This window comes from Paramisgurnus dabryanus, chromosome 6 (genome assembly GCF_030506205.2).
Source record: "Paramisgurnus dabryanus chromosome 6, PD_genome_1.1, whole genome shotgun sequence".
NCBI lineage: Eukaryota > Metazoa > Chordata > Actinopteri > Cypriniformes > Cobitidae > Paramisgurnus > Paramisgurnus dabryanus.
Window position 1 is genome coordinate 28,614,830 of NC_133342.1, and position 26,504 is coordinate 28,641,333.

At 38.5% G+C, this 26,504-nt stretch overlaps 1 protein-coding gene across 3 annotated transcripts; it reads left to right on the plus strand.

The window, feature by feature from the left end:
* The first annotated feature begins 495 nt into the window (after window positions 1–495).
* Window positions 496–24,487, plus strand: lpin2 (lipin 2). Of its 3 annotated transcripts, none has more exons than XM_065276479.2 (20): window positions 496–768; window positions 7,255–7,455; window positions 11,233–11,328; window positions 11,453–11,751; window positions 12,138–12,245; window positions 12,381–12,507; window positions 12,627–12,957; window positions 13,551–13,650; window positions 13,770–13,957; window positions 14,080–14,173; window positions 15,437–15,506; window positions 15,619–15,711; window positions 16,707–16,792; window positions 17,116–17,266; window positions 17,957–18,105; window positions 19,041–19,127; window positions 20,815–20,967; window positions 21,061–21,175; window positions 22,222–22,325; window positions 22,505–24,487. In XM_065276479.2, the coding sequence occupies exons 2-20, from the start codon at window positions 7,264–7,266 to the stop codon at window positions 22,650–22,652; spliced, it is 2,691 nt and encodes an 896-aa protein (XP_065132551.1). In that variant the 5' UTR covers window positions 496–768; window positions 7,255–7,263; the 3' UTR covers window positions 22,653–24,487. The 3 variants fall into 3 exon arrangements, with proteins under 3 accessions (XP_065132551.1, XP_065132549.1, XP_065132550.1); XM_065276477.1 differs by lacking the exon at window positions 496–768 and adding an exon at window positions 4,747–4,999; XM_065276478.1 differs by lacking the exon at window positions 496–768 and adding an exon at window positions 7,011–7,073.
* The last annotated feature ends 2,017 nt before the right edge of the window (window positions 24,488–26,504 follow it).

Sequence of the window (26,504 nt, forward strand, 5' to 3'; positions counted from 1 at the left end):
ATAATCTTGCTTAATGTGTGGGTTTATATGTTGTAAACACTAAAATTCCAACATGATAAAAAGCCACAAGATAATAATCACAGTATATTGAGACTGATGCCTTAGGTGTATAGTTGTTATTTTTAAGCTTTTGTTTTGTGCAGCTGACAAATATTCTAATCTTAAAACCAATAGTCTGCTATGCAATAAAATGAAGCCATTGTAATGCAGATAATGTGTTTGACTTGTAAACCTGTCAAATCTGGAATGAGGCACTGAACTGGAAGATAATCACAAAAGCAGGTAAACCATATATCCTTCAATAAAAATGACGGTGCCACTGAAAGTCTCATTATGAATAAATATTTGTATAATACTTACAATAAATTAGTGACACTTATAGGAAGTGGAGATAACGTTCACATAAACTTTGTAATAAAATGTATCTGCTGCGGTTGGGGAATTCTGCTGTAGCAATCACGTGAGAGCGAGGCCTCTTTTTTGAAGTTCCTACGTTGCGTCACGTCACGTCTCCCAAACCGCTGCTGCCTCGCGAGCAGCCGCTGTACTGACCGGTTGCTGTGCTCGTGCTCTTTGAGTTCCCCTTAAAAAAACACAACACTGTTATGGTTCTGGAAAGAACCAGAAGAGCTCCGGGAATTGTCAATATTGGGCTCGTGTCGGGGGCGCTCAGAAATGAATGAATAACGTCTGCACGCTAGAGCAGCGGGTGCAAACTGACGGCGATTGAACGTCCAATTTCTGACCAACAGCAGCAGCAGCTGAAAGGTAAACATTTTTTAATATCATTTCTGACTTTACAATTTCGGGAATATGTATAGTCACATACGTGTATTTTAATGAAAGAAACATGTCGTTATTTGACAGGGTAGATATGTATATGTCACTTTAGCCTGTGGGCTAATCGAGCTAACCACAGTGCTGGCGCTATGACAGCAAACTCCATGAAACCTCTGTATAAAAACAACATGCCATTGTCTCAGCAAAATGTACAATATCACGGTAACGATATAAACTCGTAAAATGGTTATTTTGAAACGCTTAGTCATTCAGAGTTTGCTACAGTCATATAATGGAAATAATATGACATTGCTTATGTGGGTAACGCTATGCAAATGAATGCAAGTTAGGCAAACAACATCATGCCATTACACTGACCAACAAGAGTGATTTTTTACGTAGTTTATATGGCTATAAAATCTTAAAAAGAAAGACAAGAGAAATCATGTTTCCTAATTGTAATACAATTTAAAGAACATGAATGAACTTGAATATGGGTGTTATATATAAATGTATGATTTTTAATAAAACTTAATAAGAGGGAGAAAAATCTTCCAGATCTTTTGACTTAATAATAAGAATAGTTATAAAACTTGTACTGCCACCAAACAGTGTGACACTAGCTCTTTCTCAAATAACCTGTTTTGCTGTGATCATACGCAATCTGCAACCACACTAAATAAACAATAGGCAATTGCAGGCTTATTAACTATTAGTAAGATTTGTGCTGAGTAATGCAGCTGTATACCAACTTGTCTAAACTTGCTTTACTGTGATTTTGACTGTTTAAACTTTGTGAGGCCTTATATGCAAGTCAACATGTTAATCAAAATATAGGTTTGTACTCATATTATGTTACCCACTATATCCTTCAGTTGTGTAATATGAGTATGTCATCTCTTATCTCTTTCTCTTCATGCTTTACAGGTATGTCTGATATGTTTCACCTTATGTCTAGAATGCAATATATGCTGCATTATATACTACCAATATAGTGCATATTTTGATTATGTCAGATTAAATGCCTTACTTTTACAGGTGATATCTTTACTGTTAATTTATAACTCACTGGCAGCTGAGGGAATGCATAATCCTGTCAGTCTAAGTTTTTCTGGCTTGTTTGTTGTTTGTAACTGAACTTGAACCTAATCTCCATTTTTTCCATGTTATGTAAGTGGAAGGCTATGCCCGTTTTGTTACCCCACATCTCATGACCCAGCAAAGTACAACACATTGCTTAATCATTATAAAGCAACTTGAGTTCACTCAAGTACTTTTTACAAAATGGCTGCAGGAACGTAATTTGATTGTTCCCCTGGAGTAAATCTGACTCAAGTGATTAATTTAGTCACATTTGGGCAAAAACAGGTTTGTGGTTTTAATGATCCACAATGTTTCCCTGGTCACAATGGGATTTAAAGAGCACCTATTTCATTGCTAAAAACAATGTTTTCTTGTGTATTTGGTTTATTACAATGTGTTTGTGTGGTTAAGGAAACACTTCCTAAAACGCATGGATTTGAAAAGCTCTATGTCCCTGATTGGCCAGCTAATCTGTACATTGTGATTGGCTGAAAACCTCTGTTGTCAGATGGAAACGTGACAATCCTTACCATGTTTGAAAGATTCGGTTACTAACCGGAGTTAACTTAAAGGCTGTAAGTCCGAATGTCTACATCACCAATCCCAGGAAGTAAACTTTTGCCTACAATCCGTGTTTGTTGAAGTCCAAGAAAAGAGATTTACGTTGGAGACGATAACTCGCGTCATTGTTTACTTTGGTGTTTGTAACTTTTGCATATTGTTAACATACTAAGACACACACACCAAAGGAAATTTAAAAGCGTGAATTGGACAATATGTGTGCTTTAACACATTTTTGGACAGTCGTGGCCTAATGGTTAGTACATGGGTCTCCAACCCTGTTCCAGAGGGCACCAGTCCTGCAAATTTTAGTTCCAACCCTACTACAACACACTTGTCTCTAATTTTTAGGTAGCACTGAAGGCTCTGGCTAGATGGGATACAGCTATGGCCCAAATCTCACGAGATGTTGGGTTTAGGGGTAGGATTAGGATGAAAATAGCATCTAGATGGGATACAGCTACAGCCTACAATCTGAAAAATGCTGGGTTATTAAATTTCAACCCATTGTTGGGTCAAAAAAGATTGAACCAAACCAGTTGGGTTGTAATTTAACCTATGCTGGGTAGGCATGGGCCAGTTACCGGTTTCAATGCATACCAAGGTTTTATGAGCTGGGTTTACACAACATTTATTAAATCATTAAGTCTTGTAATTTAAAGAAAATTGTAATTTAAAGGCTTTATTTTCACCCAGCATACATGTTGTTTGTTGCTTAAAAATAAAATGTATTGTGTCCAGTTAAAAAGTTGTTGTTTGTATACGTCTGAAAATAACAATTTTAGTGTTGCAATGGCAAAACCGCAAAACTGTGAAACCGTGGTATTTTTGCTTAAGGTTATCATACCACCAAAATCTCATACTGGCCCATGCCTAATGCTGGGTTGTTTCAACCCAAAATGCTGGGTTGTTTAAAACCTATTGTTGGGTCAAATATAAACATTTTCTTGGTAAATTTAACCCAAAGGCTGGGCTCGACCCTTTTTGATCCAACACTGCGTTAAAAATAATCCAGCATTTTTAAAAGTGTAAATCCTGTAAAATGTTGTGCTTAGGGTTAGGTTTGGGGGTAGGGGTGTGATGAAAATATTGCACAAGATTTGGCCATAGCTATATCACGTCTAGCCACAACCAACCAACCAACCACAACCATTACGTCACCTTCCCTTTTCAATGTTTTTTGACAATTTTGCCTCATAGTCTAAAGTTCTTTGTATTCTCTGACTGTTTATTATGAATAGTACATAGGGGCGGACATGACAGGGCTTATTTTAGTCCCAGACTAAAATGCATGTTTGAGCTGCCTTAATTTAAAAATATATCTTAACACATATCAGTGCCATTGTTGTCAAGATGCAAACCAGTTTTTTTTTTGTAAGATATGTTTGTAAAAAGTACTTAAATGTCCTAATATAACTAAGGCCTAGTCCTGGATTCATCAGGGATAAGACTAGTCCTAGAATAAAATAAATGTAAGAGCTGTCCAAACTGAAAATTACTTGCAATGACATATCTTAAAATATAGCAGTGCCCTTTGTTTTGCCATAAAATGCACACCAGTAATGTTTTTACATTAGGCATGTTTGGTAAAACTAGTTATATTTCCTAATTAATCTAAGGCCTAGTCCTGCCTTAAACTAATCCCTGTCTTGGAAACCACCCCTATATGTCATAATTATTGTCTAGCTAAAAATTAAATTGGTTTCATTTTTGTTTTCTGCTATTTATGACTGTGCAGTAGTAGTGCAGTGTAAAGGTCAGCTTGCTTTGCTATTTGTTTTGCTGTCTTGGCAAATAACAATTTATGTTACACCTGATATTTTCATTATGAACAGCAATGCTATACCTGACAAATACACATGTCCTCTATAATTAGAGTCAATTTTGGTACACAGACCAATTTGCTTCCATTGTTGGTCTTGTTTATCATCTAAACCTTTTACCAAAACGTATAAATTATATGGATTCACTTCTATATCAATTTGTGCCGCTGTAAACATTGTATAGGTTAAATCATTAACTAAAGTCTGATGAATGTTTTTTAGAATTAGCATGGAGGTTGTTCTCCTCATGTGATTGCACATGAGGGTTAAAAACAACAGTTCTCTTGCAGTCCCCTTTTCAAGGCCCTTATCAGCAGTCAACCCCTTTGGTCTGCTTGCCGGAAACATTTTTATCTGTTGCAGAACCCCTGACACGATACTCTCACCTCATTGGCTAGAGAATAGGTTCTTATACCTGATTGGCTGATTTGGTAGGCTTTCTCCTTAATAACGTGATTTGACGAAACCAAAATACGACACATGTTATGCAAGAGTATTTTATGTCGTCGGACAGGTTGCGGACATTTCTGTTTATGTCAGAAGGTCAGCAAGTCGGATCGGGTGGGTGGGACCGCCACAGGTTGAGTTTAGGATGACAGAGAAAAGGTTTGTAAAGACAAACTCATTGTGATCACTGATCAGTGATGAAAAGACTTCATCCTAGGGCAGAACCAGAAGCCTCTATCAGCTCCAGTGAGGAGGACAATAGTGAGCAAGATGAGTCCTCATCCCGAAGGGCATCATGGTCCTGGGTGAGTGAGAAATTCAAATGAGACAGGCATCTGATCATTAATATCTGGGAGTTGGGAAAACACATTAGTTTAGGAAAAATTAACTGGTCTGTTACTGCTAACAGTTAACTAAATAAATGTCAGAATGATCTCAACCAGATTAACATTAGCTTCTTTGCCACTGACCTTGGAGATTGTTTTTTTTATGGGAATTTTACAAATGCAGCTTAGACAATAAATCTGTAGAAGGAAGTGACTGGTAGGACTTCAACCACTTAGGTAGATTGAATTTAAAATTATCAGTATGTGGATAAGATTAGCTAGATCTGTATTTGCTCGATTGCAGGAACAGAACCAACTTCAAAGATGCCGATCATGCCGGTCTTTGAAAACTTTGAGCTTGTTATGTTTTGGACATAAAGTTATTTAGATAAACTATGTAAGAAATAGAGTGATACTGTGGCATAATGATTCTTTACTAGCCTTTTTTCTCAGAACCAAACTATTAAACGGGTATAGTTGTGCTGATATAGATATTTCAGTGATGACCCATGCTAACAGTGTCCTCAATAAACTGTGGTATAAAAATGTTATGCGAGATTGCGGCCAACTCTACAGTTTTGCAGAATTCCCTCATTCCTTTAAATGAGAGTGCATTTGTATTCATTTATATACCAAGCAGCAGTGCTATTTTTGCAAGTTGCAACATTACTTGATGCACATGTATTGTGATGTATAAAATGTACATAAATATTATGCATGATATAATTTCTTTTCTGCTACATATGGCCATTGCTTACCAAAACCTGCTGAAAAAGTTACTGGTATATGACAAATCTACCGAAATGTATGAAGGGCGTTTCACACAATACGGGGCGACCGCGGGGCCACAGGGCCTTTTGCGGACCCGGCTCTTCACGGCAGGCGGCATTGAAAGTTTCCGCCACGTACCGTGTGAAACGCCCTTTAGATGGTTTTGTTGGCGAGCATACCCTGTCCTGCTATTTTTGCAGTAATGTGCAACATGTCAGTGTTATTTATAGGCTACTCTTAAATGCTCATCCTCTCAGGGCAAGTGTTATTTATTCGTATGCCGTACTTGGCTGCTTGACATTTCTTTCTTTCTTGCTTGCTTCCTTGCTTTCTGTCATGTTGCAGTTTTATGTGTGCATAAACCTCTCAAAAATAATCCTGAAAAGTAGGTTATCCATAGGTTAGAAGTCTGTAAATGACTTTGTTGGACCCACATAGAGAAAACGCTCAGCTTTGGTTATTTACTTTATTCCAGACTTCTGTACAACATGTGATGGTAGTTTAATCTTGTGGTTTTCTGATTTCTGAAAATAACTTGACATCAGCTCTATTTTAATGTTGGTAAGATCTCACAACGACTAAAATGAGTTCCTTTGTGTCTGATGTTGTTACTTACATTGTTATACATTCTAAAAATAACATTATTAGAACTTTTAAAATACATTGCCTTAATTTAGCCTGTCACATCATACTGTTGCATTGTCTCGACATTTATACAGGATATTTTTAATAATTTACTGTTGATAGGTTTTTCCAGCCATGATTCTGTTAGATTGATTATACATTAACAAAATTTTCGTATAGGTTTACATTGCTAAAAAGTCTGCACCAGTTAAATAATTGGTTACAGGGGTAAATTGGACCAACAAAGCTATAGAGACCCCTGTATATGCCTTTTCAAACTCTGAGTGACACCAGATTCTTGTATTTCCACCAACATTCAGCAGCTTCTGTGGTCTTTGTACTCATAAAACAGGTACTGGAAGAATGCAACGATGCAAGAGAAACGAGCATTGATCATTTACACTCAATGTCTGTCAGAAAACTGAATGTTTCCCTAACCCCTCCTTTGCCTTCAGGACACAGGTTGTTTGTGTTTAATTTTGCTCACCTTTTCGACTGTGGTGTTGGAAGATATCCCAGACCACCACTTAGAAAACGGCATTAAGTCCTTCTGCATGTCTGCAGATAACAAAAGGCAAATAGCCAAAAAGGATTCGGTTTCACTTTTACTATGAGTAGAGAGGGAGATTATACAGCATGTACAAAGTCCCTCTCCTGTGTAAATAAAAACAAATTTTTCAAAATGACTCGCTTATTGAGTCTTGCTCATAGTTAGACTCAATACAAGAAATTCTAGAAAGAATATTTATTGCTTGGGTTGTTTGTTGACATCGCTAAAAGGCTTTAGTGGTGAAAAACCTTTCTGATAGTAACGTTTCACTTTCTGTTTCTCTGTTTAGACGGACACCATGAACTACGTGGGGCAGCTGGCAGGCCAGGTCCTGGTGACTATGAAGGAGCTGTATAAGGGCATTAACCAGGCCACACTGTCTGGTTGCATCGATGTGGTGGTGGTCCGCCAGAAGGATGGTTCTTATCAGTGTTCTCCCTTCCACGTCCGTTTTGGCAAACTAGGTGTGCTACGATCTAAAGAGAAAGTGGTGAGTGCTCAAAATAAAATAAAATAAAATGATAACTATGTTCAAGCTATTTAAATGTGAAAAGAATTCAACAATGTCCACAACCATACAGATAATAAAGTTGTTTTTGCAAATGCATTTATCAAGTTAAGGTTCTGAAAACTTTTGAAAAGTCAGAATAAAGAAAGATCAAGGGATGAGTTATCATCAATATAATTGATCTGAGCTTTGGACAATATTAGTTTTTCTACTTTCTGGCCTGGAATCCATTACTGCCTTAATCTTCATTCGAACCCATGAAAGAGCAAACAGAAATAAAGATCACAAATGTCCTGATGGTTCTCCTTTCTTTATTACACGGCTCTCTGGAATGCTTGATTCTGATTGGTCAGTTGAGACATTTGCAGGTTCGTTCTTTTCGAATAATAACCGCTCCAAAATAATAACGCATAGCCGGTACTACTTTTACGAGTAAGATCGCTCCGCGGCAATAAAGATTACTGTTTGTTTGGCGCCATCTTGTGACAAACACTGGACAACCACGACAAGACACAGAGAGCTTACTGAGACTGAACTTGACAAAATAGAGCATGACAGCTACGAAGCCAACACACAAAAAAATACAGAATGGGCATTAAAACTTCTCAAAGACTGGCTAAAAGAGAAAAAAATGGAGACAGACAAGTATGAAGCAGAGGATCTTAATAAGGTATTACGATCATTTTATGCATCTGTGCAAAGTTTCGCGGAAGGATAAAAATTTTAATTTAAAACAAATATGCCAATAAAATGTTTAAAATTCATATTCATGTCCAGTTTTTTTTCTTATGTGACAAGTAGCCGTGTAATAAGCGGGATAATGTAGAGTCAGCCGGTAGTTATCGGGAAATAAGCCCCTTCAGTGTGATACAAGACCCTCCGCTTCGCGTCGGGTCCTGATCACACTGTCGGGGCTTATTTCCCGATAACTACCGGCTGCCTCTACATTATCCCTTACTTAAATATCTCTCTTCATATGTGCATGTTTCTTTAGCTTTACTAATATAGCACGGCACTAGCTATGTACACATGTACTGACAAAATGTCTGATTGCATGCATCTACATAAATGCAAATTCATTTTAAGAGACCTTTTACTGTGCATGCGAGCCAGCTCTGGTATAAACACATCTTTGTCCTGCCATTGTTTGCCACACTGTTTGTGTCAGAATATTCCAGCAGAGGGTAGAAAGTATACAGCATGTAAACAGACCTAGTTTTCCATGTGTTGGGTAAAAGGCTCTGTAAGCTTTGTTTGACAGAGCATGTGGAATAAATGCTTACATCTGTCTGCAAGGACCGGAAAAGCATAATTTATTTATTGCCCAGCGATGGTGGGAGGAGTGCGGGATGCTGTTTTTTTCTGTGGTTATTTAAACAATGTGAAATGATGTTCTGCTGTAGACGTGATCTGTGGGATTCATATTTTTGTGTACTGTGCATTAGGGATGGGCACGAGTACTCGATTGCTCGAGTACTCGAACGTGGCATCGATGATCGATCACGAAAACGATGATCATGTGGGTTTATTTATTTATTTATTGTGGATATGGCGGCATTTGGGTGTCTGGTTAGCGTTACGAGCGCATGTGGTAGTAAAGACTGGGTCTGGAGATGCGTGTTTGACGTCGTGTCGAGCTACGCAGACCGACGTATGACATCAGTAGCATTACCATGCGTGATTCAAAAACAAACAGATTCCGCGCGACCGCGCATCAGCAACCCGCCGGTCTGCGTAATGCGCGGCAGCCCGCGAGCCCGCGAAGCCGGTCACACCTCACATCACTGAGGCACTATGGTTTAAAAGGATGCCGTGATCTTCGGAAATACAGTCAGTCAGTTGCAAAATGTACAGCGCTGTCAAAAGTTCAATGGGTTATCATCTCATATTTAAACATCAAATGTCAAGAGATACCAGAGAGCCATACGAGCATTACCATTACATGTTGACTGAGGTAAGAGGACGACACGACACAGCTAAATGCTAAAATGATAGCAAAAGACTTAAAGCTGCTTAATGTTATGAAGCTTGTGCTTTGACTGGACGTGTTTAAAAGTGCGCTGTTTATGATGCACATCCACAAAGGGAGTTAAACTTTCTTTTTTTTAGATAACTTAGTTGAAAACTTAGTTGAAGTCTTGCATTTATGCAGATAGATGGACGTTGTGCATTTGTGTTGTATAAAGGCTTAATATTATGCAGAGTGCGTCATATAGAAAGCGCTTCGGTTTGTGTTTGTTAACCCTTTAGTTTCATTCCATCACGCAGCTTTTCCTGTTTCTGTTGAAAACATTTAATTCATTAAAACTCTAGTATGTGTTCATTGTTCTGTCATAGTTTTTTTCGAAATTAAGTTTTATTTGAGTGTTTTTAATAAAAATATTTTCATTTTCACCATGACGTGTAAGCCCCGCCCCTTTGATTGCCCCGCCCCCAGTTAATCGAGTACTCGTTCTTCAGACCTATGGATTAATCGAAATGAAAAAATGACATAAATGCACATCCCTACTGTGCATACTGTAATAACACATTTAAAACCATTCTGGTCATATTAAAAGCATTCTGATGTTTTCAATCACCTATAGTACAGTGACAGCATGTGTTGTTTTGTTTTGCATAAAACATTTACCACTGTGCACAAAAAACAGCATATATTGGGGGGTAGAACGGTTCTCACCATGTACAGGATGTGTGAAGAGGTTTAGAAAAGGAAAGCAGTGGTCGCTATGGCAACAGGTTTCTCTGAATAAGAAGAGATAGGAAATGGAGGCAGATGAATGAGAGATTTAGTCAAGGTTACTTGAATGATTGGTAGATGGTCATTAAATCACTTGTTTGATGTGTCCAAAAAGTATTTTAATCCCAGTTCTCGCTGCACTTTCAATCAGACAACAGAGACTGTGGCATAACCCCATTCGCAGCGTAGATAAAAGACCTTGCAATCATACCATGATGAAAGATCAAGCTTGCTAAACTAAGTAAATTAGGTTTTAGTTAAAGAAATCTGGACAATATCTGCTTTCTCAGAGTCAGTATGTTGTGGAATTCGATCCAGATCTTGTTTTTCACAAGCATGTATGTAGGGGACCCCTCTGTTTGAGATTTACTTGGGGGTAATGATTTATATGGACATTAAGATTCTGCACACATAAATCACCTAGCAACTCTGAAACTGAAGCTCGGAGATGCATCGATACATAAAAACAGGTTTACAGGGAAGTCCACAAAAAATTGTGAGAACGCTTAAAAGCTCAGAGAAGAATGATGTAAAATACATCTGTATTCCTGTGGACTCAATGGTAATGCTTTGGTTGATGTCACCTGAAACTCCAATATCAGGTATCAGGTGTGTGCCGTGATCCTGTAGGTCGGCTGCAGCGCTTTCAGGGCATCACAAATGTACTTAATTGTGTTTAGTGGCTGGATTACTCTACACGGGTCTTGTATCTTTGTGAGCGAATAATTAAAACTGCATGTGTGGATAACCCACAGTTTGTCTGAGTTTGGATGAGCGGGGTGAAAAGTCGTGAGTTCAGAAAGGAATCGCAGGGTAAATGTCAACTGATATTGGCTTTTTAAGGTCATGTGAAACATATACAAAGGCACATTTCAAAGGTCAGACATCTGATTTCGAATCAATGTTTCAGCTATTTATAAAAGCAAGGGGCTCGGAAGTTAGGACGTGTAACTTATTGAAAGTATGAATTCGAGGATAAATTCGTTGGTGGCTTTTAAAATAATCCTGTGCTATTTCTTCAGATTGACATAGAGATCAATGGGGAGCCTGTGGATCTTCACATGAAGCTAGGAGATAACGGTGAAGCCTTCTTTGTGCAGGAAACCGAGGAGCAGAATGTAAGCATCTTCGAATTCACCTAAAAATTACAGGAGTGACAACTTTAGTTATTAAGTTTAATAGTGGCTTTTATTTAGACAAATATTTGTTTTTTTAAATAGTGTCTTTCTGTATATTTCATAGGAAATCATCCCAGCTCACCTGGCAACCTCACCCATCCCCACTGATACTCACATGTTTTGGATTGGAGGTGATCACAGGCAAAGTCAGAACCTGGATGAAGACCCACTGGACCCTGAAGACCCTCCAGAGCCATCTGTGTCCAGCACAGGGTCTGGTAAAAAGAAGAAGAAGAGGAGGAAGAAGCACAAAGGGGACCCACGGCGTGAAGAGCTAACCCCTCCTGTCACCATCAGCTCCACTGCATCCACGGATGACATCTTTGAGATGGACTTGAGTTCTGATGAGGAAACCAACACCAGGTAACCAAAATCTAAATATACAGTTTAAAGAGGCTCTGGATATTTAGGTTTTTACCTCTTTAAAGTCTCCCTGTAGGGAAGCATTTATCATTTAAAATGAGTCTTTGAGCATCATAATAACGTATATAAAAGTTGTACCGGTCACAGTAATTTCTTCACGCTTTAAAACAGTTTAAATGTAACTCCCTTGCCTCATTTAGTATACGTGGATTTATGAATATGCAAATTAGTCCCTGCCTCTACTCAATCGCACAGCTCGAACCATAGATATGAAGAACAACAAAGCCCTGACTTTCCCCACAATGGGACTTTAAATCATTGTTGCGTAACCTATCTGAAAGGTGATTTTGGGTTTTCCACTGCTTGAACCAAAGTCTTTGTTTCAGATCGTCTTCAATCAGTACAGTCAAAGACACTGAATCCCAGATACCAAATGTTCGTCATTCTTTGGACAACTACCCTTATTCAGATGGTGATTGGTCTCCATCAAATAGGTTTGTGCCTAATCTGATCACTCACACATTTACAAATCCTTGAATATAGCGCATATGTTTAAAGGACTTCTAAAACGTCTGCTGTGAGACACTTTTTTTTATCTGTTTATACAACTTGGTGTTTGTTTTGTGCAGTCATGCCATGTCAGAGGCCTTTTCTCCCAAGAGTGATTCTGAATTGGTGGTCCGGCCATCAGAGAGCTTGCTTAAAATGGAGTCACACATGCAGTGGACGTGGGGAGAGTTGCCAGAATCTACCAGGGTAAATTGGGACTGAAGAAGAAATCCAAAGTCTATTTGGTGTTTGGTAGTATGGCATATTTTGATTTGCAAAGTCATGATTACAGCTCATCACAGTGTCAAAACTTTTAAAATTCCCAGGTTTCTAAAAAAGAGAAGACGGAGTGGCCGAAGACCGTGACCATAACGCCTTCAGAGACCACTCACTTCAGAGTCATTTTGAGCTCAGAGGCCATGGAATCCGAGGAAAGAGAATCAAGCCTAGGGCCTTCTGGATGCACCATAGTTAAGCCTGTACCCCGCACCCCTGAAACCCCCAAAACTCCCACTGAGTCAGAGCTGGAGATGATGCCTAGTGGAGTGATGACCTCAACTCCTTCAGACAGCCCTCCTGCTGATCCACCTGCTGCTTCTATAGGTGGAGACATAAGTGATACTGCGTCCAAGACTGACTCACCCTCCAAGAAGAAAGGTGGGCCTGTTTAAGTCTTCCCATGATAGCTTGATGGTTTTTCTGCCCACAGTTGGTTTTATTGGCTTATCAATGATGATTATCTCGATGTGACAGCAAACGTGTGAGAGTAGAGATAAAATTCATGCTTAACAAGCCTGATATTGATGTATCCTAGATATAAAACCTGTGCATAAAATCAGTCTAATTCATTGCTGTCCTAATAATGCGTGTTCGATTGGAGCATGCTGAGATCTGGATATTAAAGCAATAAAGTAAACTGCTTAAATCTGTAAATAGCAGAGAGGCTTATTGCTCTTGTAAAACTGTGGCAATGGTGCTTAATGATAAAACACAGTAATTTCCCCAACATTTATTATTAAAATTTGGGTAATAAACAGTACTAATTAACTGTAGGCTTTGTAGGTTTGGGTTTGCCTAACAGCTTAACAACTTGGCGAGTGTATTAAGGCAGATATGCATTTATCTGCATTTTACCATGACTTTGAATTTGGCTTGTCCAATCAGAAACTTTGTTAAGAAATTTAGAGCTTGCTGTTCTCCTAAGATTACTGTTACAAACTTAAAATGCTGACTGTAATTTTATCATCAAGGCGTCCCAAAAAGGAGTCAGCACCAGGGCCCTGAGGACATCTACCTGGATGACCTGAATGTGTTGGAGCCTGATGTTGCTGCTCGCTATTTTCCTAAGAGGTATAAAGGCTACATACTTTTGAGATTAGATTTCGGCAAAGCAGTTGATAACAAATCAGGTCTCTTTTTTTTACACGGTGACTTGCTGTTATAATGAATGTTATTTTGTTTATCGACAGTGATTCTGACCCCAGCTCCAAGCACTGGATGGACTCTGGGATGCATTCAGGCTCGCAGTCACCGCAGTCAGTTGGCAGTGCTGCGGCCGACAGCGGCACAGAGTGCCTGTCTGATTCGGCCAGTGATCTCCCTGACGTCACACTGTCTCTGTGCGGAGGACTCAGTGAGAACGGAGAGATTTCCAAAGGTATCTGCATCTGTGTCTGCTATATCTGTCTTTTGATGTGCTGGATTGTTTGTTATAGTGTTGCGAGAATAATTACTTGTTACTTCTGCCCACTCCATTTACACCTTTCTGCTCGTTTCTAGAAAAATTTATGGAGCATATCATCACATATCACGAGTTTGCTGAGAATCCAGCTATCATAGACAATCCAAATCTGGTTGTGAAAATAGGAAACAGGTGGGTTTGAATTTTAAACTTTCTTTTTTTTTCTAAAACCTAGCCTACGCAGGCACATTTCCAACACAAAGGCTGGTTCAGATGGCAGATGGATTTTAAGTGTTTCAAATCAGTCACTTTGCACAATGATATACGGTATGTGACCCTGGGACACAAAACCAGTCATAATTTGCACAGGTATATTTGTAGCAATAACCAACAATGCATTGTATGGGTCAAAATTATAGATTTTTTTATGTCAAAAATCATAAAGATCTTCAGTAAAGATCATGTTCCATAAAGATATTTTGTAAATTTTCTACCGTAAATATACAGTGCAAAAGTCTTACTGTGGGTTCACACCAGATGCGAAAACATGCGCTATTTGGCTCAAACGCGTCTTCGCTCAAGCTGAAATATTCAACTTAAGCTAGAAATTCACATGACATGAACTTAAATCTAGTTATCTAGAGCGAGAAATGCGATGCCCCGCGTTTGGTGTGTACGTAGCATTAGGCCACCACCACCAGACTTGTTGTTTTAGAAGTTTTAATGTCCATCTATATTTATTTTTCATCCTGTTTTATTAAGCGCCAAACAGAAAATACAGGAAATATGTACAAACAATTACATTTGCAGGACTAAATGTCTTCTTTAGGCATAGTTGGTGTTTAGTGTGACCTCTCTTGGCACTAAACACATCTTGAGCGTTTTTGAGCAGAATGAAGTAAAAAGACCAACTTCTTTAAAATTAGAAATTAGGATTTAATTTTATTTAGGTTTAAGAGATCCTGCAGTTTCCTGCTATTGCTCAAGTGGAAGGGGAGTTTACCCTAAAAACTTGACACATCAGTTTACATTGTATACAGTTTTTAATACTACATACATATTTCCTGTACTTTCTGGTTGTATTCTATTAAAGAGACTAAGAAATACTTATATATGATCACTATAACATTGCAAAAACAACAAATCTAATTCTGGCATGGTGGCCTAAGACTTGCACAGTACTGTATATATAAAATGTATTTATCATTAATAATATGTGTTGCTAAGGACTTCATTTGGACGTCTTTAAAGGCCAGTTTCTGAATATTTAGATTTTTTTTGCACCCTAATATTCCACATTTTCAAATATTGTCAATGAAAAAAGCTTATTTATACATAAGACTGGTTTTGCGGTCCAGGGTCAAATATTGCCTGTATAAGCAGCATGCATGTCAGATAACTAGGCTTTGAAACCGAGACAAAGTGCTTCAACAAATTTTATCCTTGTTATTTTAGGTATTACAATTGGACACTGGCTGCTCCTTTGATCTTAAGCTTGCAGGCATTTCAGAAGAACTTACCCAAGGTATTTTCTCTTTGTAATAGGATAATTTATTTCTTGAATGGTTTTTTTTAAGTCTCTATTGTAGTTATTGTGGATTCCAAGTGTGTAAGTCAAGTGGCTTTTGTCTATTCAGGCTACAGAGGAAGCTTGGGTAAAAGAGAGGATGCCAAAGAAATCAGGCCGCTGGTGGTTCTGGAGGAAAAGAGCAGACAGCACTATTAAACAGGTAAGGCAAATCAATAGGTCAGTTTAGCTTTGCAAGTATTTGAAGAGCGTTCTATAAATAAGATAAATGAAAAGCAACTTTGTTTGAGAATGAAGGTTTTGTCCTACTCGCTGATTAAAGACCTTACCACATTTCCCTTGTGGGACGTTCTTATTACACAAGAATCAACATTTGTGTAATTGCCAGAACAAAAGGATGAGGGCACATCTTTGTAAAGCAGATAAAAAGCACTTGCAACTGTAGTAGCTCCATTCTTTCCTCTAGAGCGTTTTCAGTCATTCAGACATGACAGATCAGATTCATTGGGCACCTTCATTCGGCATTTCTGTAATTAGCATGACATTGCAGTGAGAAATTTTACAGCCTCGGTTTAGAAATAGGACAGGCTGCTCATAATCTCTTTTTAGCAACAAGGGAAGAAAACATTGCTAGAGGTCATTTTATCACAGCATGGTTAATAGTTAAAAGCTCTCAACAAATGCTTGTTACAATGTGTACATTGGCATTATATTTAGATAAATCCAGAGCCCATTTACTCCTAAAACGCCTAAAACCTATGCTATTCTAGGATAAATACCCTTATCTCCTGAGGGTTTTCAGAAAAAAAACTAAGAATTGTCAACGTCAAGCAAAAACTTAATATTTAAGCCTCTGTAGCACTTTAGAAACATGAAATAAAAGTAACCGGCGGTAGATGTAATGTTTCTTCATGCAGCATCAGGTGCAAATAGGTTAGGGAATTTAAGTAGCTTGTACATATATTCCTTACAAAAACCAAAACTTGTGTGCATCTTGATACAAAACAATAGGACCGATATGTTATGTCAGTGCAGGATGTTTTTAAATTATGACAGCTCAAACATTGCATTTTAGTCTGGGACTAGTAAAACTAAACCCTGTCCAGGAATTATTACTAGAGCTACTTTTGAGATGCATTTTTTGTGCTTGTTTTTAGATATGTGACACCTGTAATCCTATGTTTTTTGTGTTTACAGTCGGACAGCACTGGGAAATTGGAAATGAAGCAGTCTCAAATGGAGAAAAGCAGCTCCTCTTTGTCATTGGAAAGCCATGCGCGCAAGTGAGTCAGAAGTGCCTGCGTTCCTTGTCTGTCAACCACAGTTTCGTTTTCTTGAAAATGTGCAGAGAATAAGAAACTGGATGATATCCTTAATTATATAGCTCGTAAAATGTAACCAAAGGTTATAGATGCTAACATAAAACTAGTTATATCAGCTGGCTTGCTTGTAAAAAATTAGCTAACTTTAGGTTTTCCGCCTCAGTGTAGAGGAAGTGAATCAGGACAATCCAGCCTACTTTCTGTCATGTCTTAATCTCTGGTGTTCCAGTTCTCTAAATTAGGAATGGTTGCATATTTAGTTCACTGGTTCCCTGTTTGCACAGAGCGGACGCCAGGGATTCATCCAGCGATGAGGATGGGAAAGAATTGAGTGCTGCCGCTTCATCAATGGAACGTAAAGTCCAGTCCGAGCCCCACGGCCACAGCTCCACTCACTCTTACCGCAAGTCCCTGCGCCTCTCCTCGGATCAGATCGTGAGTACTCGCTTTTGAGCCTGTAGCAGAGATTGCACTGTAAAAATCTAGGCCTGGTTTCAAAGATAATGCAAGCACTAGGCCTTAGTTAAATTAAGATGTTTGAGGATCTTTTATAAACATGCCTTAGATAAACACATTACTGGCACATTTTAAGATCTGTTATTTTGAGTTTAGACCGCTCAAACATGTGTTTTAGTCTAGGACTAGCCTTAAGCCTAGGGGTTACTGCTTAAAGCTGTCCCTAAATCTTTCTCCGAGATATTATGTAAGTCAACTCAATGACTCATTCTGGAGTGGTTTGTATTGTTGATTTGCACTAGAGCTCCCCCTGGTGGCAGCTTCAGGGACAGAAAATCTAACATTGAAAGTCTGCAAGCCTATACATTTCATTTATGTTGTGATAAATAAATTAAGACGTTGTGGTATAGATTACCTAACTGCATTGCATCAGGTCAGAATTCTTTAATAATGCAGCGGGTTTGGGGTGGGGTACATTTTGTGAGTAACGCTTGCATGGTGCCGTATTTTAGTCTCTTCCGCATCCAACATTCAAGACTGTGGTACAGAGGATGATAAGATCATTAGTCTTGTAATTTTGTGTGCTGCCACTTGTATAGCAAACATTACCAGTATTTGCAAAGCAAGAAATGCATTGATCGGTTGATAATGAAGTTAATTTACCCACAGGCTAGTCTGAAATTAAAGGAAGGACCCAACGATGTGACTTTCAGCATCACTACACAGTACCAGGGCACGTGCCGCTGTGAAGGCACCATTTATCTTTGGAACTGGGATGATAAAGTCATCATCTCGGACATTGACGGAACCATCACTAAGTATGTATTTAATCTGTCTTTTTCATCAATTAAAACTTGACTGCGTAGTTAGCGCTTTAAGGAGTCAGCTAAATCAGACTTTGTTCTCCGTAATTAGTTTGTTTTAGTAGCAGTCATGAACGGATAAAGGCTGAGGTGTGCAGAAACGCTCCCCATTACTGCAGATGTGCTCGCCGCCTGGTTTTTACTGCCAAAACCAGAAGGATTTTATAGATCAAGGCATAGCTGGCTTTATCCAAACAAGCTCTTTAAGTGTGTGGGCAAATAATGAACCACTAATAATGATCTCGCTTTGCAGCCCTCTCCACTGATGCTTAGAATGACAAAGACAATCTTTGATTTAATGGACAACGTCTGCCTGAGTTTCACCAGGCATTTGATGGGAGTTCACAGCTCGATACCGGTCCGTTGTCTTTGGTTTTTAATTACTGCAAAGCCGGCTGTAATATCAACTTGCCTATGCAAACGAACGCACTCCGCCTCCAGACTCGTGCCCTCAGTGGCTCGTGGGTGGCAACATCAAACAGACAGATTGACTGCCGCTTATTATTTCTCTGACCCGCTTGCCTGACACATCTCGCCGAGGCTGCGATGCGGGGCGGCTGACTGTGGGGTGCGCCCAGACCAGGGTTGGACTAGGAGGAGGATGTCACCATAATGAGCCAATTTAAATCTTGCATTCTCATAATGCCACTCAGACCGAGTCTGAGATAAAACGCTAAAGCGGCCAAGAAGATCCTCATTAGGAGACGACACCGAGTTTCGCCCAAGCTGAGAAAAAAATCGCTCTTCTTTACAAGTCTATTAAATCTCAGAAAGAAACGAATGTCAGAAACTATATTTAGGAATCCAGTTGAACGAATATAGGATTTTGCTATTTGTCTCTTTGTGTGTGTTGGTATGTCATGATAAACAGTACGTCTCTGTGCTTTCAGATCAGATGTGTTCGGGCAGATTTTGCCGCAGTTTGGGAAGGACTGGACGCATAAGGGCCTTGCAAAACTATACCACCTTGTGGCTGAGTGAGTTTCCATGCTTGATCCTTAAAGGAGGGGTGCATGATCTCTGAAAGACAATGTTGACATATGAAATCACCTAAACAAACACACCCCTACCCCAAAAGAATCTGCACCTTCTTTTGATTGACCCACCACACACATACGCAACCCAAGCAACGATGTTGGTTAGTAGACACGCCCCTTACTGCTGATTGGCTACAAGTGTGTAGTTGGTAGTCGCGGCCCGGCTCCCTTTTCCAAAGTGTTTTTCAAAAATCATGCACCCCGACTTTTGGGATTTTAGCTTATTTACTGTATCCCCCAGAGTCAGAAAAGACTATACATACCTTTATCATCTCTGTTCGTGCTATAACTTTGTCTGACGCACCCACCGCTAGCCTAGCTTAGCACAAAGACTGGAAGAAAATGGCTCCAGCTAGCATACTGCTTCTAATAAGTGACAAAATAATGCCAACATTTTCCTATTTATATGTTGTAATTTGTATAGTCACAGCGTGTACAAATAACAAAGTCAAATGAGACACAGCCATCTTTTAACTCTTTCCCCGATATCTCGTCAATCTGCAATATCGCTATTATCCACCAGGTCTTTCGCAACTTATAAAAAGCGGAAGTATTGCCCTAGGGCAAACAGCTGTATGTCCGTGTATGTTTTAAAGATCGCTCTGCATCGGATCTCTTTCAAAAGTCCTTCACAAAAATTGAATTATCTCAGCTTTTTGCTCAAAATTTGGTGTTTTTGATGAAACCTACACTATTTGAGAGGTGATAAAAACAGAACACATGAAGGTAGGATGAAACAGATGAAAGCAGAGGGTCTGTTCTTATATTTCATATATTATATGTTTATATATTTAAAAAGGAGCATTTTCTGGAAGGCATAAACTTTTGTGAAAATCATGAAAAATGCTGGCGGTGAAAGAGTTAACAGTATACATAACGGGAAGTACATTCTCAGAAGGCGAAGCACTGCTACTCGGGCGGAGTGATTTGATCGCAGCACCTGAGAAGCCCGTGGTGAGGTTGCGCTAATCACTTCGCCCAAGTAGCAGTGTTTTGCCTTCTGAAAATAAAGGTGCTATATTTTCACTTATTGGAAGCAGTATGCTAGCTGGAGCCATTAACTTCCAGTCTTTATGCTAAGCTAGGCTAGCGGTGGGTGCGCCAGACAGAGTTACGGCATGCACGGAGATGAAAATGGTATGTAGGGACTTATCTAACTCTGGGGGATACGGTGAATAAGCTAAAGTCCTAAAAAGTTGCCGTGTTCCTTTTTTAAAGGTCCAGTGTGTGTGTTTTTGTATCATCTAGAATTGCAACCAACAGCTCAGTTCACAACTCCCCCCTTAATTTCAAAATGCATTGAGAAGCTACGGTAGCCGCCACAGGACAAACATGCCATTGTCTGAGAGACACTCTGTAGATCTGTTTGTCTGTTTAGGGCTAATGTATAAACATTGCGGTGACTTCCATGTAAGAGGACCTGTAGTGTATAATTTAAGGTACTAAAACAATACAGTTCATTATGTAAGGTGTTTATACACCACTCATAATGTAGTTATGTATATTAAATTGCAAACAAATCTCCACATTGTACCCTTAAGAGGCCATAAACAAGATAGCTTGAGATGCTTTATTTTCTTGTCACGATCTGTCTTTATAAATAATGAAACATTCTTGTGTTTTCCAGAAATGGATATAAGTTCCTGTACTGCTCGGCCAGGGCAATTGGCATGGCAGACATGACCCGAGGGTATCTGCAGTGGGTAAATGATGGAGGCATCATCCTGCCCCGTGGACCCCTCATGCTGTCTCCTAGTAGCCTCTTCTCTGCGTTTCACAGGTACCTCATTGTTTAAGTAACATTGTTCATAGAACCATGGAGTTGAATTTTCACAAGAGTGTGGTTTTATTTACTCAATGTTTTGTTTCCAAGGGAGGTGATTGAGAAGAAGCCAGAAATCTTCAAAATCGAATGTCTCACTGACATCAAGAACCTCTTCCTTCCCAACAAACATCCCTTTTACGCCGCGTTTGGGAATCGAACAAACGTAAGTCGATCAGCAGTAAACGTTCGTCTCGTAGCGAGTGCCAGTTCACGGTGACATCGGTGGGCAGGCATAAGTTTGAGGGTTAGCATTTTGAGGTCTTTGGGTTGTAAAACCAGCTGCAGTGGACAGCATTGCTGATTGTTTGCAGCTGAATAAATGATGATGTTTGGGTGGAACAAGGCATTGAATGTTTATACAGGCCTGTTGCATAATAAATCCGTTGTGAACGTCGGAATCTCAGACTGGTACAGTGGATAAATGGAAATTTTTGTTTAATGTCTGTTCCCACGGGTCCTTGAAATCCTTAAAAGTTTGTAAATCTGGGGGAAATAATTCAAGGCCCTGGGAAGTTTTTGAAAATAAACATACATCGATACAGGTCATTAAAGGGCTTGAATCTATTTTATGCAGGAAGTTTTCTGGAAAATCCATATAATTTCCTGTGTAGTGTAGGATAATATCATAAAAATTCTAGACTCTTTAAAGTTTAAGAACACGTGCTAAACTGTTCGCTTTAAATGCTTATATCTTCTGTATGCGAATGTTGATTCCTAACAAAATGCTTTTTTGCATAGTTGTGTTTGACGCATGTAAACGTCTCGGGTTATGTATGTAACTGTTGTTCTCTGAGAAGGGAATGAGACGCTGCGTCTCCCATGCCATACTTCCTGCGTCCCTGTAATGCCATCTTTGGCAATATTTCAGATAGTGATATACTTCCTGGCTCCCGCGTCACCCTGTCTTTGTCGTTAAGCCTCACCATTGGTAGAATTTGATATACACATTCAGACACACCTGGATGTGTCCCCAAAGTGTCACTGCAGTGACACAGCGCGAGTTCCCTCGAAAGGGAACTGTAACAATGTATCTTAAAAGGTAACACGATATAACCTTGCTCTTACTTGAAATGTGTCCCCACATTTAGTCCTTGAATTTGAGGGTATTAGACCTGAAATATCCTTGCAAGGTCCTTGAATTTGAAGGTGTGGAAACCCTGGTCTGTGTTTTTGATGGTTGGTGTCTGATCTTCTGACCCTGTTTTACAGGACGTCTTTGCCTATAAAGAGGTTGGAGTGCCAATTTGTCGAATCTTCACCGTTAACCCCAAAGGAGAGCTGATACAGGAGCAAACCAAGGGCAATAAATCCTCGTAAGTGTGCAAATCTGTTTTCAGCACAACATAAAAAAGCATCAATGTTGACTTTAGTTAAAGACTACGCTGAATTTTATGAGGAATAACGAAGAGCTCAGTCATTTTGTGGGCGTCTTTGAGTTTTGGATTAGCTGTTTAAACTTTTTTTTTCTTTGTATTTGTTTGTTTGTGTGCAGGTACAGTAGACTGAGTGAGCTGGTGGATCACGTCTTTCCCTTGCTGAGTAAAGAACAAAGCTCAGCTTTCAGTTTTCCAGAATTCAGTACCTTTTGTTTCTGGCGACAACCCATCCCTGAAATCAGTCCTGAGGACCTGCTTTTATAGACCATCCCCGTAGGTCCATTATCAGTTGCTAAATATATAACACAGTCACTGTCTGTCATCAGTGCCACTAAGCACCCATCTCATATCTCTAGTTTTGGAAGAATAAAGGTGGCACTCTCCTCTACACGGGAACAGTGAGCTGCACCAAAGCACCTCTGAAGTTTTGAACTAGTGTGAGACACCAAAATAGTTTAAATACAACCCATCACACATGTGCGATCTAGATTGAACTTCCACAAACAACATCACTTCGTGCTGCTCTGTCTGTGAGGTCATTAAGAAAATCTAATCTGTATCGTTTTAATTTAGCTGCTAAGTGTTAGGCTGCTTCTTTGAAGGAATTTATCGGTAATGGGCTTGTAAAATATTGGGCTATTAGTTAGACCAATGGACTCTTTACTAGCAGAATGTCTCGGATGAGCGTGCTGTTGTTCGGGTGTGTGTGATGCTTAAGGCATAAAGCTATATCCTTAAAGATATTAATAAATATAAATGGATTAGTTAGAAATAACAAATGAACACACACTGCCTCTAAGATGTGGTGAAGCAACTTAAATATGCATTGACAGAGCTCAAAATCTCGGACACTGGGAAATATGCACAGAACGAGGCGTGACAGACTGATTGAACGTACTTCGTACTATCGACTAAAGATCTATGAAGAGTACACAGAGCGATCCGTCATAATTGGGATTTCTTGTATTTGTTTCTCTCCCGCTGACATTTACATCGTCTGGCTGCTGCAAAACGCCTTACCGATCGCACTTTCGGCTGCAGCCATGAGAGGAAAAATAACAAATCTTGCACTTAACTCCTGATGGAAACGCAGTATCGTTTGAAGCTTTTCGGCAGTCTTTTGTGCACATTGCAAGGATTTAAGCACTTTGGACCCTTAAACTAAACCTCACCTGTGTATTAAGTTATGAAGTTATGCTTTCATTATGAAGGTATTGACCGTATGTTGATGTATGTATCTTAATGTAGGTTGTGGTGGTATCAAACAGTTCTTGATTTAATTTTCAAACGCCTTTATTTAAAGGCCTTTGCATGCTTTGTTTGGACAGTATGTATTGAATATAAACAGTTTAAGGGGTCATCCCATTGTTTCATGAAGCAGCAGAAATGAATTGAGAGTTGCTTTTTTAATATTACACAGTATGTTGTAATATGAGGTGAAGAAATGTGTTTAGGAGTTGACTGAAGTAATGAGCCTTTTTTGGTAGCTGAGATCTTGGCTCTCGCCTAAACTATCGTCAAGTTCCTTTAAGATAAGGGTAGATGTTTTGGAGCACCCTGCGCTCTTTAATGAGTACTTAATAGTAGATGTATAAAACTAGAGCACAATGAAATAATTTTCTTATGTATTTAAGTAAAACAATTATTTAGGGCATTTCATGGTGAAACTGACTGTTGTGATTTATTATGTGTGTTGCTGTTGTCTATGTTTGGAAGTGAAATCTGTTAACTGTTAACAAGGAAATCCCGTTCTTTCTATGAAAGTAATACCTCTTGTGTGGGATGAACACACTCATCTTGTATGAATTTAACTTTAATGGTAAAAAGACAAAGAAAATGTTAAAAAAATATCTATTATTTTTTTGTTGAAACTGCTGTGTAAGTGCCGAATGTTCTGGTCGTTCTTCTCGACCTTTGCCTTTTTGTTTTACTCGCTTTTATTTCTAGTTATGTTTCATTTTCTTGATTTTGTTGTATGGCTTCACATTGCATTTGACCAGCATAAACACCTTCAAATGGAAAATTGTAGGATATACTTACAAAAGAAATTTTATGGTTTGGACAATGTTTATGAATCTATTAAAGATGTATTTACTACAGTGGTGTACAGAGTTTTTTACTTTATATAAGGGCTGGGTATAGATTAATCTAGATTAATCTCATACAAAATAAAAGTCATTTTTTGGAATAATGAGTTTGTGATGTGTGTGTATATTTAAACACACACACATACATATATATATACATTTAAGAAATGTTTTATTTAAATATTGTTTTATTTATTTATATATAAATTAATATATACACACATGTAAATGTTTCCTAAATACATACATGAATGTGTGTGTATTTATATATACATAATAATTACACGGAGCACAAACTCATATGTTATGGAAAAAATTACTTTTATTTTGTATGAGATTAATTTATTTTAATCTATGCCCAGCTCTAATTTCTATAAAAACCTGCTTTGCTTTCATCACACATTTCTGTGACCTTTAAGTGTAAACTTTAAAAATGTGTTTTGTTTGTCTGTCAGTTACAGATTATGTGCAAATGGCAAAGTTATTGCTTTAGTTAGTTTGTCATTTTTTCAATACACAAATTCAATACTGAATTATTCATTTGGCGGCATCTATTATGGCTTTAACATCTTTTCTGAAGCATTGCCTAATCTCTCAAAATAAATTTTGCAGCTGTGCGAGTAAAAAAGCTGTTTCAACACCATGAGAATAACTGCAAATAAGTGCTTGATGAACTATATCATGCTTAGTTTCTTTTAAGATAAAATTCTTGTCTGTAAAAATGTGTTGTTCACACTAAAACCATGTGACCCTGTCAGTGCAATGTGGTTTTTCAAAAAACATGAAGCTTACATTTGTTCATTTATTGTTTAAAAATATATAAACCTGCTTTTACATTTATAGATATTTTGTAAATTCACAATTTAAAAAACATAAAGAGACAGATTATTGTAAATATATAGATTATATCCTAAATCTAATGGAACGCTTTATTTCTTTGGCACACATTTACGGTGGCTTGCCGGGTTGGTTTTTTTAAAGCGATACTTTAGCCAAATATCAAAATTAAACCATGATTTACTCGCCCCAAAGCCATTTGAGATACACATGTCCATAATCTTTTAGACGAACACATTTGGTGTTATTTAAGCAAATTTCCTTGCTGTTTCAAACTTATAATGGTGGAAAACAGGGATCAGGGAACAACTTCTGACTTTAAATCCCAAAAAAGTGCATCCATACTTAACAGAAGTAATCCACAAAGCTCCAAGAGCTTTAATAAAGGTCTTTGCAATTAATAAATGCGATTTTGTAAGAAAAATATCCATAATTCAAAATGTATAAACTAGAATAAATTTGAATTACCTCTGTGAAGGATAAATGCACTTTTTATTTAACGTCAAAGTTGTTCCCTGATCCCTGTTTTCTACCATTATAAAGCTTGGAAGAGCAAGGACATTTACTAAAATAACTCCAAATGTGTATATCTGAAAGATGATGGACATGTGTATCTTGGATTGCTTGATGGTAAGTAAATCATGGGTTAATTTTGATATTTGGCTGGAGTATACCTTTAACACTTCCAACACAAGCTTTGTTAAAGGGACACTACACTTTTTAAAAAATATGCTCATTTTCCAGCACCCCTAGAGTTAAACATTTGATTTTTACTGTTTTGGAATCCATTCAGCTGATCTACGGATCTGGCGCTACCACTTTTAGCATAGCTTAGCACAATCCATTGAATCTGATTAGACCATTAGCATCGCCCTAAAAAGTAACCAAAGTGGCGCAATGATATTACGCAGCAGCCGAAAATAGTCCCTCCTAGTACTGTATCTTTCAATAACAGGGGACTATTTTCGGGCACTGCGTGATATCATTGCGCCCCCTGCAGCCATGTTACGGCAGCAAAGTCCTTGGTTATTATTATTACGCCAGAATGAGAGTATAGTTCACTGCCATATCTGCATGGAAAATCACAACTTTTCCATTAGTCTTAGTACACGATGTAACTACAGAAGAGTCAAGTTTTAAATAGGGAAAATATTGAAACTCTTTGGTTATTTTGGAGTGTGATGCTAATGGT